The following is a 17,183-nucleotide window of genomic DNA, read 5'->3' on the forward strand; positions in this document are numbered from 1 at the left end:
TGGACGAATTTTTAATATATCTCGGCATTTTCCCGTCTGTTATTTCGGGCGGTGTATGACTGAGCATGCCGCGATTTAAACAAAATATATATATATCTCGGCATTTTCCCGTCTCTTATTTCGGGCGGTGTATGATTGAGCATGCCGCGATTTAAAAAAAATATATGTCAATGGACTTTAAGTTACAGGCCTTTGAGAATTCATTTCGTTCTATAAAGGGCAACTTTCATCGGATTTTCTTCCCGTTTTTTTTCAACCGAGTCTAAAACTATGTTAGCGACTGTCAAAAATGAAATGATATATCGAATTTGATTTGAAAGAAAACTGTGTGAGAGGAAGACACCACGACCACGGGCCTACAAAACAGGCCTCAAAGCTATGCGAGTTAATAAAATGGTGGATATTTGTTTATATGAAGGCTCTCCCAGAATGGGTGGAGCTATGGTTCCCAGAATGGGTGGAGCTTTGAGGTTTTGTCTTCTCCGCAAGAACAAGAAGAAGAAGAAGAAGAAGAGGTGGTAACAACAACAACAGCAGCGTGCACTCGATGAGCAGCGTCTGCGACGCGGCTAAAAATTTGATCAATTTCAATATTAAGGTGTCAACTCCAAATCGTTGGTGCGTCTATTATATTTTCGTGATTTAAACGAGAAGATCCACAAGAAACTATTGGAGCTAAATTCCCCAAATCATAAAAATCTGTGCTTCTCGCATAAAACCCACTCAATGGCAATGCCAGACATTGACATTCCTTGCCTATTCCAGAGTATGCCGCGTAAAGCTTTAGCCTCCGGCAATTCCAGCCCGTACTAGCTAAAGTTTTAGACAGTAACTCATCTTGTCCCCACACATTGAAAAGTAAACTTCATGCAATGCATGAAAGTGAAAACATTTAACGTATTTTTTTTAAACATCCTAAAATACAATTTGTCAGTTTGGAGGTTTGGAGCTACAAGAGATGTATCAGATTAATCCTTGTGTCGAAGTACATGTTCTATTATTCATGGGGTATCCAATGCTCATGGCTCTTGGTTGGAGGAGGATATCAACGAGTGTGGAATATCAGGCGTTAAGCCTCCTGTGTGGGGTAGGAATATCAACTGCCTGGGAAATGACAATTAGGTGGTGGGATTTGGTTTGGAGGTACCTTCGCCCGGCCTGGACTCCTCAACGTGCCGCAGGTTGAACGGTTTTAAGCGACTGTTTGATTTTTGTATATAATGTCAAGGCTCATGGAGGAACACAGAATGGACCAGGACATAGCAAAACAAAAAGTTTGAAACAGCACTAAAAAGAACACCAAAGAGAGAGAGAGAGCGGGGAAGGGCATGGACGGGGGGGGGGACGGGGGGGCGGGGGACGGGGGGGGGGACGGGGGGGACGGGGGGGGACGGGGGGGGGGACGACATACCAACAGCAGAGTTGAGGGACAAAATAGGAAAGAGATTTGCAGACAAGGAAAGTGGGGAAGAATGAGAGCCAGGGAAGGACACAATAGTCAGGTTCACTATGTTAACAAATATAATTTCGTTCAAAATTTTGGGAGATTAGCAAACCTGTACATTTTTGGAATCACCAGAGCATGGAGAATCCGAAAATCAATGTTGGCATTTGCACAGACACCTGCATGCCGCCATTTTGGATTTTCAAAATGGCCGCCATAAAATACATATTTTGCGCTATCTCGGCTTCGAATCAACCTAGAAACTTAATTAAATATGCTAATCCTATGTTTTCTGGGTCAAGGAATCCAATAAAGGCCTCAAAATAGTGCTCAGGATTATAGAAAAGCGACAAACAAAGGTAAATGAAAACCATTGTCTTTATATTTGTGATATAACTGTATTACATAATACATGTTATTGCAAGTCCTTTGAAGTTATAGGTATGGGTTTATAAAGCAAGAAAGCAGCCTTGGTAGTATCAGATTGAACTATAAGTCCTATACACAGGATCTACTAGGTCTATACCGTTCAGGAATATGCTTTTACAGATCTTCATCACTGTCCTGAGTGTCATCTGGAAAGTCCTAAAAGTGAAGCAAGTGTTAGGATTAGAAGTCCAATGATCCCACCAATGGTTTTCTTGACCCAGAAAACATAGGATTAGCATATTTAAATAAGATTCTAGGTTGACTAGAAGCGGAGATAGCACAAATTATGTATTTTATGGAAAATCCAAAATGGCGGCCATGCAGGTGTCTACGCAAATGGCAACATTAATTTTTGGATTCCTCATGCTCTGAATATTCCAAAAATGTATAGTTTTGCTCATCTCCAAAAAATTTGAACGAAAAAACAGTGAACCTGACTACGGGGTGAACTAGATGGATACAGCCTCATTTAGTGGAATTGAAAGTTGAATATTGAAAAATGGAAAAATCCTCATATAATGGAATAACTAATTTGAATTTCACTTGACCCATTTATCTCCTTTTGGCCATCGGCATCTTTGAAAGTCATTTAACTCTTTTGGATTTACTAATATGATTTATTAAAGTTAAATAGTACTATAGACTGAAAGTAGCTTCGGCCTTGTCCATACCATACAAAGTGCTGTTGAAGAGTTCGATGTTGAAGAAGATGTAGTCCCCATTGGTCATGCCACTGCGGTGTGCAGCGAGCATGATTTTGTGCACAGCAGTTGCTTCAAAGCAAAGGACAGCGACTGCAAAAAGCACAGCATATTCAATATGTCAAAAACTTCTGAACAGTGATTGAAACAGGCATTGGAAGGTGTCAGTTATGACTCTGGAGCCCATAAGCAGCCCCACATGCCTTTTGCCTTGCAAGGGAATTTATCATGTCGCCCTGAAAAATTCTCTCTCGGACTCATAGAGAACCTTTACACCTCTACTCCTTCTCATTTAATGCATCCAATCACCCCTGGCCTACAATCCTGTCTTGGACACTTCCCTTGAGTCGTTGTTTTATTTCATGCTTAAAACCGCACATCGCCGATGATGTGTTGTTTTGCATATGAGGAATTCTGCCTCACTTTGCTTCTGGTGCCTTATAAGTGATGTGGTATAAAACAGCTCGGCATAACTAGAAAGGCACTCGGTAAAGCACATACCTCCACCAGGCTGAACAATTTACATTTTGTATCCCACTGATATGCCTGATCTGCATCCATATCTTCACCAAAATCGAATTTGCTTGTTCTTGTCACCTACCAAACTCATCCACCAAGTTTTGTCAGAATCTATCTATAACATTTTGAAATATTATGATATATACATATTGTTGCGGTTTTAGAACCCTCACTTGTAAATAATTCTTGTAAATAATATTCCATCATTTAAAAGGTTAAAGGTTGCACCCTTCGTTAGTCCATATGCAACACGTAGGCCACCATAGGAACTTTAGTTATTTCCTTATTATGTGTCAGATAAGGCTGTGTTCCCAATAGTTGAATCTGCGTTGTATCAATTAAATAAGAATAGGCCCTTCCGTTCATTTTGCAGCCACTCTCTCCAAGCTACGCCATAATGCGCCCCTACAGTTGGGGCTTGTCTCTCCCCAAATTGTCACGTGGTTTGATTAGCAGCGTTCGCTGCATTGAGCCTTAATCGCCTTAGCGCTCGCTCCAAACGCCATTGAACATGCAGTCTCAGGCTGAGGAAAAAGGGGGCGGGACACAAGAACGAGGTGTGGCCACGTCAACTCACCATCAAGGGCGGAGCCGGTGAGCCCTCACCAACCAACCAGCGCTGAGGTGAGCTCACTGGCGGGCGTGGTTTGATAAAGCGCGCATTTATCTGTGAGCGCATTATATAAGCGTGCGCGCAAAGCCCTTTGACGGACTTCTTTCCGTTTGACGGACTTCTTCATTCGGCGGGCTCCTTTTGCACGGAATTGGGAACTGGAGGAACTGCGTGAGGGAGCTCATTTGATACGAACTGCGTTTGATACGAACTGCCTTTGATACGAACTGCCTGTGATACGAACATTAATCGGGAGGGAGAGAGCGCTGGCATGAAATACGTTTTACGTCCGTAGCCTCACAGTCCCCCCGATATACGTAAGGTCCGTAAGGTCAACGTAAGGTCAACGTATACGTAAGGTCAACGACAACGACGCGCTGCCGGCCTGCTTCCACCACCACCGTGGCACGAGTCGGGACCGGACGAGGAGCCTGGACATCTGCCTGGACCTTCCTCCCCTATCAGCTACCATCCCGTGTGAGAGTGTCTGTTTGTCCTGGGGTCGTTAAGTTAAGACTGTTTAGATAAGCCTGCCCTATGTCCTGCTTCTTCTTCTTCTTCCTTGTATATTCCTTTCGTTTCCTCTTTGGTTTGTTAATAAATGTACCTTGTTCTTTCTTGGTTTTTCCCTCCGTCCTTTCTTTCCATTGAGTACCTGTGGCACGATTTCGGAACCGCTATAATCGGGTGTAGTAATTGTTAACGGCCCGAGTCGCGGCTCGCTTCGCTCAGCGTGTCCATTAACGCTGCGGCTCGGGTGGGAGTTATCTCCTCGCTTTACGGCCGGTGTTAATACTTAGGTACTAAGACTAATTCGGCTTACAACCCTACTTACCACCGACCGGAAGTGACGTTATAACTTCCCAAGGACTCGGGACGGCCAGCTTAAAAGACAAGGGGATTAACCCCCCCTTGATAAGGGGAGAGCCAACCCCCGAATCCGTAACAATATATATATATATATATATATAAATAAATAAATATAAATATAAATATATATACAGTCACGTGAAAAAGTAAGTACACCCAATGTAAAGTTTTGACTTTTTCAACATATTTCAACATACAGCTATTTGATCTTCATTTCAACAATATTGATAGATAAAGGTGATATAATAAAACAAATATCATGAAACAGTGACGGTGGCAGGGATTTTCAAAGCTCCACACGGTCTCCACGTTTTTCGAAGTTAAGTCTGTTCACAATTGTATTTTGTCGAAACTGTATTTATCTTTCGGTGTGTGAAGTTATTGTGTGCAACTTTGGTTGTTTCTCGGTGTTTATCTTTCATAAATTGATCGTCTGTTTCCCGCGTCGCGAGCAAGGCCTTTGCCGCGTCACGAACGATTTGAAATCGAAGTTAAGTAATTGTTCCCATTTGTATTTTCGTTAAAACTGTATTTATTTATGGTGTTGTACGTATATTGTGTCCCGACGATGATTTTTCGGTGCAAATCTTTCATACCTGTATTGAAAATCGTGTTAATTCGTGTCGTGTCTTGAGGCCTTGTACAGTGTACACTGTACAACCCTTGAGGCTTTGTTTTTCTCTCAGCGGTCCGTCGTTTGTGATCCAATAACTTTCGTTCTCTGTATTCCCAGTCTTTTCACCCATAGCCTACTTCCTTGTGTAAATCTCAACTCAAAAAAAATAAAAATAATAATTTCCTTCTCTGTTCTCATTCGTTTATTCATTCTTATTCGTTAGTTCGTTCTTCGACCACGTGTTTCTCCCCCATTTCCCCAGATAGTTTTCACTGTTATTAACCTTCAATGTTTACACTTTCCCCTCAAGTTATGTATTCCGTCATATATTATAACACCTTTTTCTTCTTCTTCTTTAAAAGGCTGCTTTCGACTTGCTCACCAAATCAATTCATCCCCAAAAAAATATCCATCTCCTATAGTGCCTTTTTTCTACATTCCCTAAACTCTCCTGCACTCCATCCACCATCCAGCGTCCTTAAACGTATTTTTAACTCGAAGGTCACAAGAAACTCATTTTGCAATAAATGTTCGTTTCCCATAAATCGTACACTTTCTAAAATCCAATCTCACCCCTCCCCTCCAAATCTTCCCCATAACCCCTCCCCTCCAAATCTTCCCCATCACCCCTCCCCTCCAAATCTTCCCCATCACCCATCCCTTTTAAATCTCCCCCCTTGCCCCCCTCCCTCCTAAACTACCCCCTCACCCCTCCCCGCCAAGACGCCCCTCGCCCCTCCCCTCCTAGACTCCTCCCTCACCCCTCCCCTCCAAATCTCCCCCATATCCCATCCCTTTCAAATCCCTCCCCTTGTCCCTTCCCTCCCAAACTCCCCCCTCGCCCCTCCCCTTCAAATCTCCCCACCCTCATTGCTTCTCAATTTTCTCCCTCTCACTCCCCCTCCTCAAAGCGTCCTCCCCGCTTCTTCCCCCTTCCAACTCTCACCTCCATCTCCCCGAACCTTCTGCCTCGCTCTTCCCCCTCCTCAAATAACACCTCATTGTGCCTCACCCAATCACCATCAAACCTTTTGTCCGCCCCATCCTTCCCTTTCTCCGAGCTATTCTGAAATCTCTGACACACCTTCAACAGCTCTCCCTACCTCTTCCACCTCTTCCACATCTTACCCTACCCCTCCTCCCCCCTGTTCTGTATCTGATGCTCCCCCTTCCTCTTCATTAACGGTATGGACCTCAAACATCCAGGGCCTTCGTTCAAACTTAACTGATCTCTCCATACAGGTTGCTTCTGTCAAACCAGACGTGATCTGCTTAACAGAAACTTTCCTCCTTTATGATGTCTCTGATTCCTTAGTATCTCTCCCGGGCTACTCCCTCCTCCGGTATGATAGACCTGAGCCTCGTCCTGGAGGTGGGGTTGCTATCTTTATCAAAAACTCTCTTCCTCACTCGCCCTGCACTGCACTCTCTCCACCTCACCCCCAGGAATACCTCTGGCTACGGCTTCCCCTTCGCTCCCACCTCTTGTTCATATGTGTGTTGTACCGTCCACCAAACAGTGATGACTCCATCTACATCTCGCTGTCTGATAATATGGACCAACTTCTATCTACTCATCCCAACTCTCTCTTCCTCATATGTGGTGATTTCAACTGTCATCATGCCAGTTGGCTGGGTGTGGGTACCTCTCTCACCAGCCATGGCTCCTCAGCAAAGGACTTCTGCGACTCACTGGGACTGACACAATCTGTCAATTTCCCGACCCGGATCTCAGTCAACGGAACATCTTCTCTTCTGGACTTGGTTATGACTAACTTCCCTGAAAATGTCTGCTGCTCTTCTTCTGCTCCAATCGGATCATCTGATCATGTCCTTGTTAAAGTGGACATCTCTCTGACCATCCTCAGGGCGCCTGCTCAGCGTCGACGAGTCTGGCATTTCACTCAGGCCAACTGGCACGGTCTTCAAGCAGCCATCAATCATCTGGACTGGTCTCCCATCTCTACCACCTCTGACATCAACTCATCCTGGGAATTCTTCCAAAGTAAATTGCTCTCTCTCATGCACAGATTTATCCCTTCTCGTCTTCAGTTGTCATACCCTTCCTCCCGTCCATGGTACACGGAATCTTGTGGTGAGGCTGTTGCCCAGAAACAACTTGCCTTCGTCTCCTGGAAAGCAAATCCAACGGAAGGAAATCTCATTTCCGTTCACAAAGCCCGAAACAAGTGTGTGTCCACCCTCAGGAGAGCCAGGAAACAATATCTCTCCGTTCTCAAGACCGAACTCTCTTATCTGTCTCCCTCTTCCAAATCCTGGTGGCATCTGGTCAAATCCGTTTCTGGTGTTTGTTCCCCCTCCATCCCCTCCCTTACCTCAAACGGCTACACATCTGACTCCGCACGTGAAAAAGCTGAATGCCTCAACTCTGTGTTTGCCTCCAAATCTTGTGTCCCAAACCCATCCCTCTCTGTACCCACCATACCCAGTCGTACCCAGCTGCTCCTGGACTCAGTGTCCTTTCCTCCTGACAAGGTGGAAAAGTTTCTGTCAACCCTCGACTCTGATTCTGCAACTGGACCCGACAGCATCAGCCCACGGGTCCTAAAATCCTGCTCTGCCGCTCTATCTCACCCTCTCTCTGTTCTCTTCACCCTCTCTTTTGCTCAAGGTCAACTGCCATCTGCTTGGAAATCAGCCAACATCACCGCTTTGCACAAAAAAGGTGCAAAAACAGATCCTAGCAACTACAGCCTTCTCCAAATTATCAGCAAAGTCATGGAATCCATCATTGCTTCGGATATGAAATCTTTCCTCTTCTCCAATGGCTTGATCTCTGATCATCAATTTGGTTTCAGACCAGGTCACTCTACTCTGGACATGCTGCTTCTGCTGTCTCAACAATGGATGGAGGTCCTCAATGCCAAACAGGAAATTAGAGCTGTCTTCCTCGACATATCACGTGCCTTCGACACGGTCTGGCACCCCGCTCTGCTCACCAAACTCTCCTCCTTTGGTATCCATGGAAATCTCCACGCATGGCTGGCGGACTTCCTCTCTTGTCGTCATCAACGTGTGGCCCTGAATGGGTTTCTCTCATCTCCTCTTCCTGTTCAGGCTGGAGTTCCACAAGGCAGTGTTCTGGGCCCCGTGCTTTTTCTGGTCTTCATCAATGATCTCTCTGACTCTCTTGAAAATCCTCTCTATCTCTTTGCTGATGACTCCACTCTCTGCCGCTCCAATCCTCTTCCCTCAGATCGGCAGTCTGCAGCCTCCTCACTCTCTGAAGACTTGGACAAAATCACAGACTGGTCAAACAAGTGGAACATGTCTTTCAATCCTGACAAATCTCACACTCTTACTATGTCTCTCCGAAAAGATCGACTGGACAACCCTCCCATCTACTTTCTCAACAATCCTCTCCAAGAAGTTCTGTCGCTCAAGCTTTTGGGTCTCACTATCTGCCATGATCTTTCTTGGGAAAACCACATTTCCAAGCTGGCCTCCAAAGCCAGTCGCCGACTGGGCATCCTCCGTCGTGCGAAGTCCTTCCTCGGCACACCTGAACTCCTCACCACATACAAGGCTTTCATCCGCAGCTCAATGGAATACTGTTCTCCCCTATGGGCCGGTGCTCCTGCCTCACACCTAGCTCGGCTTCACGCTGTTGAAACCAAAGCTTTCAGAATTATGGGAATCTCCCGCGATGAAGCTATCTCTGAGGGCCTTTCACTCACTCACCGCAGGCAGGTAGGTGGTCTTTCTGTCTTCTACCGACTCCTCTCCGGCCTTGCACCCCCAGCTCTCTCTGTGCTCTGTCCCCCAAATATTCCTACAGGTCGCACAAGATCTGCCAGCAACCCTCTGATGGTTAAACTGCCGAAATCTCGGCTCTCTGCTCACCTTCACTCTTTCATTCCTCTTTTCTCCCGCCTCTGGAACAAACTCCCTCACTCCCTTCAATCCCACTCCTCCCTCCAGGTCTTTAAAACAGCTGTTCACCACCATCTCTTATCTTCCCCCATCCAAAACCTTGATCTTTTCTACCCCCGCTAATTCACCCCAGATCCACCTTGTTTGAAATTCCAACTTCTTTCCTGGAAGTCCTGGCAGTGTCAATATGTTTTATACCTCTCCCACCGCCCTCTTCCCATGCCCCCCCCCACAAAGCCCTCGCCCTCTCTCAGATCTCTCGATGTCTCCATGTCTCTCGGTCCCTGCTCTCAAATGTTGTGTTTGTGTCCTTCCCCCTCTCTCCCCATCTTGTCTACCGCTCCCGATGTTATATGTTTTATGTGTCGGTTTGTCTTTCTGTGTGATTAATGTTCGCTCTTTCACGAGCCTCGATCTTGTATACAAAACAAAAAAAAAAAAAAAAAAAAAAAACATTTACATTTTGTAGTCCATTGTATAATTTAAATAAACATAAATGCAAATTTCGCATGTGGAAAAAGTAAGTACACCCTTAGCTCTAATAGGTGGTATTGCCCCTTTGGCAGAAACAACCTCAAGTAGGCATTTCTTATAACTGTCTACCAGTCTCTGACATTGACTGGTAGAAATTCTTGCCCACTCCTCCATGCAGAATTATTTCAGCTGTGCGATGTTTGAGGGGTTTCTTGCATGCACAGCTCGTTTCAAATCCCCCCACAACATCTCGATGGGATTTCGATCCGGGCTTTGACTTGGCCATTCCAGACCCTCCATTTCTTTCTTTTCAGCTGTTCCTTGGTGGATTTACTGGTATGTTTAGGGTCATTGTCATGTTGCAAGGTCCACGTTCGGTTGAGCTTCAACTTTCCGACAGATGGCCTCACATTATCCTCAAGCACCCTCTGGTACAATGAAGAATTCATAGTGGATTATATGACGGTGAGCTGCCCAGGTCTGCCATCACACCCTGATGCAGCAAAGCTGCCCCAAACCATAATATTTCCACCACCATGCTTTACAGTTGGTATCAGGTTCTTGTGGTCAAATGCTGTCTTTGGTTTTCGCCAAACATGTCTTCTGGTACTGTGGGCAAATAGCTCTACCTTTGACTCATCTGTCCAGAGCACATTGTTCCAGAAGTGCTGGTCTTTGCCTTGGTGTTCATTGGCAAACTTTTGTCTTGCCCTGATGTACTTTCTGGACAGCAAAGGTTTCCTCCTGGCACACCTCCCATGTAGATCAAATTTGTGCAGCGTCTTTCTTATGGTAGACTTGTGCACTTTGACATCAACCGTGGCAAGAGCTACCTGTAGGTCCCGTGATGACATTCTGGGGTTCTTAGAGACTTATTTCAGCATCTTGCGGTCTGCTCTCGGGCTGAACTTGCTGGGGCGGCCTGGCCTGAACAAGTTGGCAGTTGTTTTGAATCTTCTCCACTTGTAGATGATCTCCCGGACAGTCGAATGATTGATTTCAAATTGTTTGGAGATCTTTTTAAATCCCTTCCCAGACTCGTAGGCATCTATAACCTTCTTTCTGAAGGCCTCAGAGAACTCTTTTGATCTAGGCATGGTGACGCCGCACACTTCAACAACAAAGAGCAAACCAAACTAAATGTCTGAGGTTTAAATAAGACAGGTTCTCCAAGATCCTCTCCAACGATGTTCTAATCATTTGCACCTGAGCTGGTGCACCTGATTCTAATTTTAGGTATTTGAAGTAGTGATAAATGTAGTGATAAATCGTACTTACTTTTTCCACATGCGAAATTTGCATTTATGTTTATTTAAATGATACAATGGACTACAAAATGTAAATGTTTCATGATATTTGTTATATTATATCAGCTTTATCTCTCAATATTGTTGAAATGAAGATCAAATAGCTGTATGTTGAAATATGTTGAAAAAGTCAAAACTTTACATGGGGCGTGCTTACTTTTTCACGTGACTGCATATATATATATATATACTAGCAGGAGTACCCAAAGTACAGTGCATTCAGAAAGTATTCAGACCCCTTCACTTTTTTCACATTTTGTTACATTGCAGCCTTATGCTGAAATCGTTTAAATTCATTTTTTCCCTCATCAATCTACACTCAATACCCCATAATGACAAAGAGAAAACAGGATTTTAGAAAGTTTTGCAAATTTATTAAAAAGAAAAAAATTAAATATCACATTGACATAAGTATTCATACCCTTTGCTATGACACTTGAAATTTATCTCAGGTGCCTCCCATTTCTCTTGATCATCTTTGAGATGTTTCTACACCTTGATTGGAGTCCACCTGTGGTAAATTCAATTGATTGGACATGATTTGGAAAGGCACACACCTGTCTATATAAGGTCTCACAGCTGACAATGCATATCAGAGCAAAAACCAAGCCATGAGGTCGAAGGAACTGCCTGCAGAGCTCAGAGACAGGATTCTGTCGAGGCACAGATCTGGGGAAGCCCACAATAAAAATCTCTGCTGCATTGAAGGTTCCCAAGAGCACAGTGGCCTCCATAATTCTTAAATGGAAGAAGTTTGGAACAACCAGGAGTTTGTTTTTTTGTTTTTGTTTTTTGTATACAAGATCGAGGCTCGTGAAAGAGCGAACATTAATCACACAGAAAGACAAACCGACACATAAAACATACAACATCGGGAGCGGTAGACAAGATGGGGAGAGAGGGGGAAGGACACAAAACACAACATTTGAGAGCAGGGACCGAGAGACATGGAGACATCGAGAGATCTGAGAGAGGGCGAGGGCTTTGGGGGGGGGGGGCATGGGAAGGGGGCGGTGGGAGAGGTATAAAACATATGGACACTGCCAGGACTTCCAGGAAAGAAGTTGGAATTTCAAACAAGGTGGATCTGGGGTGAATTAGCGGGGGTAGAAAAGATCAAGGTTTTGGATGGGGGAAGATAAGAGATGGTGGTGAACAGCTGTTTTAAAGACCTGGAGGGAGGAGTGGGATTGAAGGGAGTGAGGGAGTTTGTTCCAGAGGCGGGAGAAAAGAGGAATGAAAGAGTGAAGGTGAGCAGAGAGCCGAGATTTCGGCAGTTTAACCATCAGAGGGTTGCTGGCAGATCTTGTGCGACCTGTAGGAATATTTGGGGGACAGAGCACAGAGAGAGCTGGGGGTGCAAGGCCGGAGAGGAGTCGGTAGAAGACAGAAAGACCACCTACCTGCCTGCGGTGAGTGAGTGAAAGGCCCTCAGAGATAGCTTCATCGCGGGAGATTCCAATAATTCTGAAAGCTTTGGTTTCAACAGCGTGAAGCTGAGCTAGGTGTGAGGCAGGAGCACCGGCCCATAGGGGAGAACAGTATTCCATTGAGCTGCGGATGAAAGCCTTGTATGTGGTGAGGAGCTCAGGTGTGCCGAGGAAGGACTTCGCACGACGGAGGATGCCCAGTCGGCGACTGGCTTTGGAGGCCAGCTTGGAAATGTGGTTTTCCCAGGAAAGATCATGGCAGATAGTGAGACCCAAAATCTTGAGCGACAGAACTTCTTGGAGAGGATTGTTGAGAAAGTAGATGGGAGGGTTGTCCAGTCGATCTTTTCGGAGAGACATAGTAAGAGTGTGAGATTTGTCAGGATTGAAAGACATGTTCCACTTGTTTGACCAGTCTGTGATTTTGTCCAGGTCTTCAGAGAGTGAGGAGGCAGCAGACTGCCGATCTGAGGGAAGAGGAATGGAGCAGCAGAGAGTGGAGTCATCAGCAAAGAGATAGAGAGGATTTTCGAGAGAGTCAGAGAGATCATTGATGAAGACCAGAAAAAGCACGGGGCCCAGAACACTGCCTTGGGGAACTCCAGCCTGAACAGGAAGAGGAGATGAGAGAAACCCATTCAGGGCCACACATTGACGACGACTAGAGAGGAAGTCCGCCAGCCATGCGTCTTCCTAGAGCTGGCCGCCCGTCCAAACTGAGCAATCGGGGGAGAAGGGCCTTGGTAAGAGAGGTGACCAATAATCCGATGGTCACTCTGGCTGAGCTCCAGAGATCCTGTGTGGAGATGGGAGAAACTTCCAGAAGGACAACCATCACTGCAACACTCCACCGATCTGGGCTTTATGGCAGAGTGGCCAAATGGAAGCCTCTCCTTAGTGAAAGACACATGAAAGCCCGCTTGGCATTTGCAAAAAAGCACCTAAAGGACTCTCAGACTGTGAGAAACAAGATTCTGTGATCTGATGAAACCAAGATTGAACCGTAATTTGGCAATTTCAAAAATTTGACCTATCAAGTCTTTTACATGATTGATTGTTATGAATAACAAATTTGGCTGATGAAATTTGTAAATGCGGCAAAATAGGTGTTTTGCATGTTTCGGATGGCCTTGACCATGACCTTGGACCAAGTTTGATTCAATCATCCTCACATATACTACACATACGTACAGATAATCTGTGTGAGCTTCAAGTTTACATGTTGAAAAATTATTGAGGTATAATATTACATTTTTTAAATCACAAAAAGTCCCATTTGATTATACAGTAATTGGGTAAAATTGCTGTCATGGAAACCGTTAACATGTCAAAACGGCTAAATTGATCGTTCTAATTTTTGGTGAACCAAGTCTGTAACCCAGTATATAGATCCTGGTCAAATTTCAAGTTAATAGGATGAAAATTCATGATTTTATGTGACCTTGAGCTTTGACCTTTGGACATAAAATAGTAGGATAAAGTGACACAATATGCAAATTATGTTCAAATTTCAAGTTAATCAGATGAAAATTGATGATTTTATGTGCCCATGACCTTTGACCCTTTGAGCTTTTGACCTCAAAAATAATATGCTTCTTGGTTTTGATCGGTGAACCAATTAAATGACCCAATATGCAAATTATTTTCAACCTGGCAGAGTAACCAGCCTCCGGATGGGTGGAGATTGAGCATTACTTGCTGAAAAATGTATTGTCTTTGTATTGCAAGTATACTCCATAGATGTTTGTGTGATTTGCAACCAAAGAGGTCGAATGGATCTGGAAGGTCTAAAGGTCTGCAGGTCTAAGTGTTTGAAGAGTGTAACGGTCCAAGGGTTTAAGTTGGCCAAAGGATTCCTTCGGCCCCTTAGGAGGTCTATAAGGCTCTTAAGGTATTTAAAGGTCTAAAGGGTATTTTCCAATAGTAGTTACGATCTACAGGGGTTTAATTGGTCTAAAAGTCCATAAGGGTCCAAACGTCTAAATGAGTCTAAATGGTCCAGGGGTCCAAGTTGTGTAAAGGGTGTAAGGGCTCTAAAGGGTATGTTCCAATAGTAGTTATGGTTCTAAATGGTCTACGCAGGCTATAGGGGTTTAAAGAAGATCTAAGGGTTTAAATGGTCTCAGGGTCAAGGGGTCTAAAGGATGAAAGGTTTAAAGGGTATGAATGGTCTTAATGATACAAAAGATAAAAATGGTCTGAAAATGTCCATAAGATATAGTCTGTTTAATTCCCTGTCTAGAAAGGTCTAAGGTGTCTAGAAAAGTCTAAAGGTGTCTAGAAAGGTCTAAGGAATCTAAAAGGTGTAAAGGGCTCGAAAGGTCTACAGGACCGGCTGGTACCGCTCCCAAAAACTCCAGATTTTTACTCCATGGTCATTGCGTAATCTGTTTGTCACTCGCCTACAGGTCACAATTCCAAACCAATCGTCATGAAACTTTGCCAACTTGTAGAGGTAGTCACAACGGAGAAGCCTATTGATGTTGAGGTCAAAGGTCATCTTGAGGTCAAATTTCTAAAATCGTCATTTTTCATCGCATGGACTTCAAAGTTGAACAGCATTTGCATGTTGTGTAAATTGGAAAAGCAACTATTTGAGGTTAAAAGGTCAAAGGTGACTCAAAGTGAAACTTCTAAAATCATCAATTTCCATCTGAAAAATCGTCAATTTTCATCCGATTGACTTGAAATTTGAGCAGGATTTGCAAATCTGGTCACTTAATTTAACCACCAATTATTTTTGAGGTCTAAAAGTGAAAAGGTCAACATACGTAGGCCAAATTTCTAAAGTCGTCACTTTTCTGGTTTGATCGTGTTTTGCATTTCGTGCAAATTTGTGGATTTGTCAGGCAGTTTGGTGGTGCGTGCTTTGGGGCTTGGTTAACCTCAAGGCCTGCTCAGTTGCCTCGAACAGTCTTTTGGTTATTCACGTTCGTTCTTTCTCTGGATTACCTTTTTTTCACACCCTACTTTCCCCCTAACACCGTGGTTCTTAACATGGGTTCGACCGAACCCCAGGGGTTCAGTGAGCCAGTCTCAGGGGTTCGGCGGAGGTCCTCCGAAACGCATTGGATTTTTTTGTTTTTTTTTTGGATCAATTTTGAATATATGTGTAATTATGCTTATTATTAATATTATTATTATTATTTTGCTATGTATGTTACAAACGAATGGAAATGTTATTTGTAATTGTATTCCCATCCCATTCATGGTTTCTCTGGTCTGTGTTTAAGATAAGTTGTTTCACACTGACTGTAGTAAGTTGAATCAATGAGCAACTTGCTAATTATTCTGTTGATGGTGCTTACTTGCTTACTTACTGGATTTTGGACTTTGCAGGTGTTCGGAAATTCCAGTGAATAGCCTCGATTAGCTTGCTGTGTGCCGTGCGTCATTGGTCGCGCCAACACTTCAAAAAACTGCATGGCGAGGGGCAGTACAAAGACGCAACGCTGGATGAATTCAAATTGAAGAGAGTCCAATTCGACACAAGTGCTACCTTGCCCACTCTCGGCTTTGTTCCAATTGACAAACCGATCCTCACCGTGTTGTATGAAGTTGCGTACCTGATCGCAAAGCAGGACAAACCGCACACCGTTGGCGAGACACTCATCAAACCGGCCGCGTTGAAGATGGCCAACATCATGCTGGGAAAAGCTGCTGAAAACAAGTTGTTACTGGTTCCACTCTCAAATGACACCATCAGATGCAGAATCGACGACATGAGCGACGACATCCTCACCCAGGTAGTTGCAGATTTAATCGCGAGCCCGACGAAATTCAGCCTTCAACTCGACGAGACCACCGACGTTTCGAATTTGAGCCAGCTCATCATATTTGTGCGTTACGTCAAAGGAGACGAGATCAAGGAAGACTTTCTGTTCTGCAAGCCTCTCACAACAACGACGAAGGCAGCTGACGTGAAGAAGCTTGTGGACGACTTCTTCAGAAGCAATGGCCTCTCGTGGGACATGGTGTCTGCAGTTTGCTCGGACGGAGCTCCAGCCATGCTGGGATGCAACTCCGGTTTTGGAGCGCTGGTGAAGGCCGATGCACCACACATCATGGTCATGCACTGCGTCCTGCACAGACATGCGCTGGCATCAAAAACCCTGCCTCCAAAACTGGCCAATGTTCTGAAAATCATCGTTGAAACTGTGAATTACATGCGAAGCCGTGCTCTGAATCATCGCATCTTCAAAGAGCTGTGCAATGAAATCGGCTCTGAATTCGAAGTCCTTCTCTACCACTCTAACGTTCGATGGTTATCACGAGGGAAGGTAGTGAGCCGTGTTTTTGCCTTGCGTGTAGAATTAGCCCTGTTTTTGCGAGAACACCAGCATTGCCATGCAACGCACTTCCAAGAGTCAGAGTTCATCCTCGCCTTGGCGTACTTGGCTGACATCTTCGACGCACTCAATCATCTCAATTGCCAGATGCAGGGCGGTGGAGTGAATGTCATCGAATCTGAAGAAAAGCTGAGCGCTTTCCGAAAGAAGTTACCGTTGTGGAGGCGGCGAACAGAGAACGACAACTTCGCGAACTTTTCGCTGCTGGATGAGTGCGTGAACGGGATCGAAGATGAGTCTGAAGTTGGAGGCACTGCTGTACCGGGGGAGCTGAAGCAAGCGATTGCCACGCACTTGGATGAGCTGGGAAAGTCATTCGACGGCTACTTCCTCGACCAAGAGCAATACCCAGCATGGGTGCGGCAGCTGTTTACTTTCGACGTTGCAACGGCAGATGTCAATGACCAATACCTCGACGACCTCATCAAACTCCAGCAGAGCCAGACTCAACAACAACTCTTCAGCACAACAACGCTTTCAATGTTTTGGTGCCGCCAAATGGAAGGGTATCCTCACATCGCTAAAATTGCCCTTGAG

General features: G+C 44.8%; 1 protein-coding gene across 1 annotated transcript in view; it reads right to left on the bottom strand.

The window, feature by feature from the left end:
• NPR3 (natriuretic peptide receptor 3) overlaps positions 1–17,183 on the bottom strand; it is a 45,229-nt gene that overhangs the window by 19,381 nt on the left and 8,665 nt on the right. The window contains exon 2 of the mRNA XM_068108542.2: positions 2,545–2,667. Within this exon, the coding sequence (XP_067964643.2) occupies positions 2,545–2,667 (123 nt within the window). The remainder of the gene's footprint in view (positions 1–2,544; positions 2,668–17,183) is intronic.

The sequence above is a fragment of the Myxine glutinosa genome, chromosome 2, assembly GCF_964187855.1.
Source record: "Myxine glutinosa chromosome 2, kmMyxGlut1.1, whole genome shotgun sequence".
Classification (NCBI taxonomy): domain Eukaryota; kingdom Metazoa; phylum Chordata; class Myxini; order Myxiniformes; family Myxinidae; genus Myxine; species Myxine glutinosa.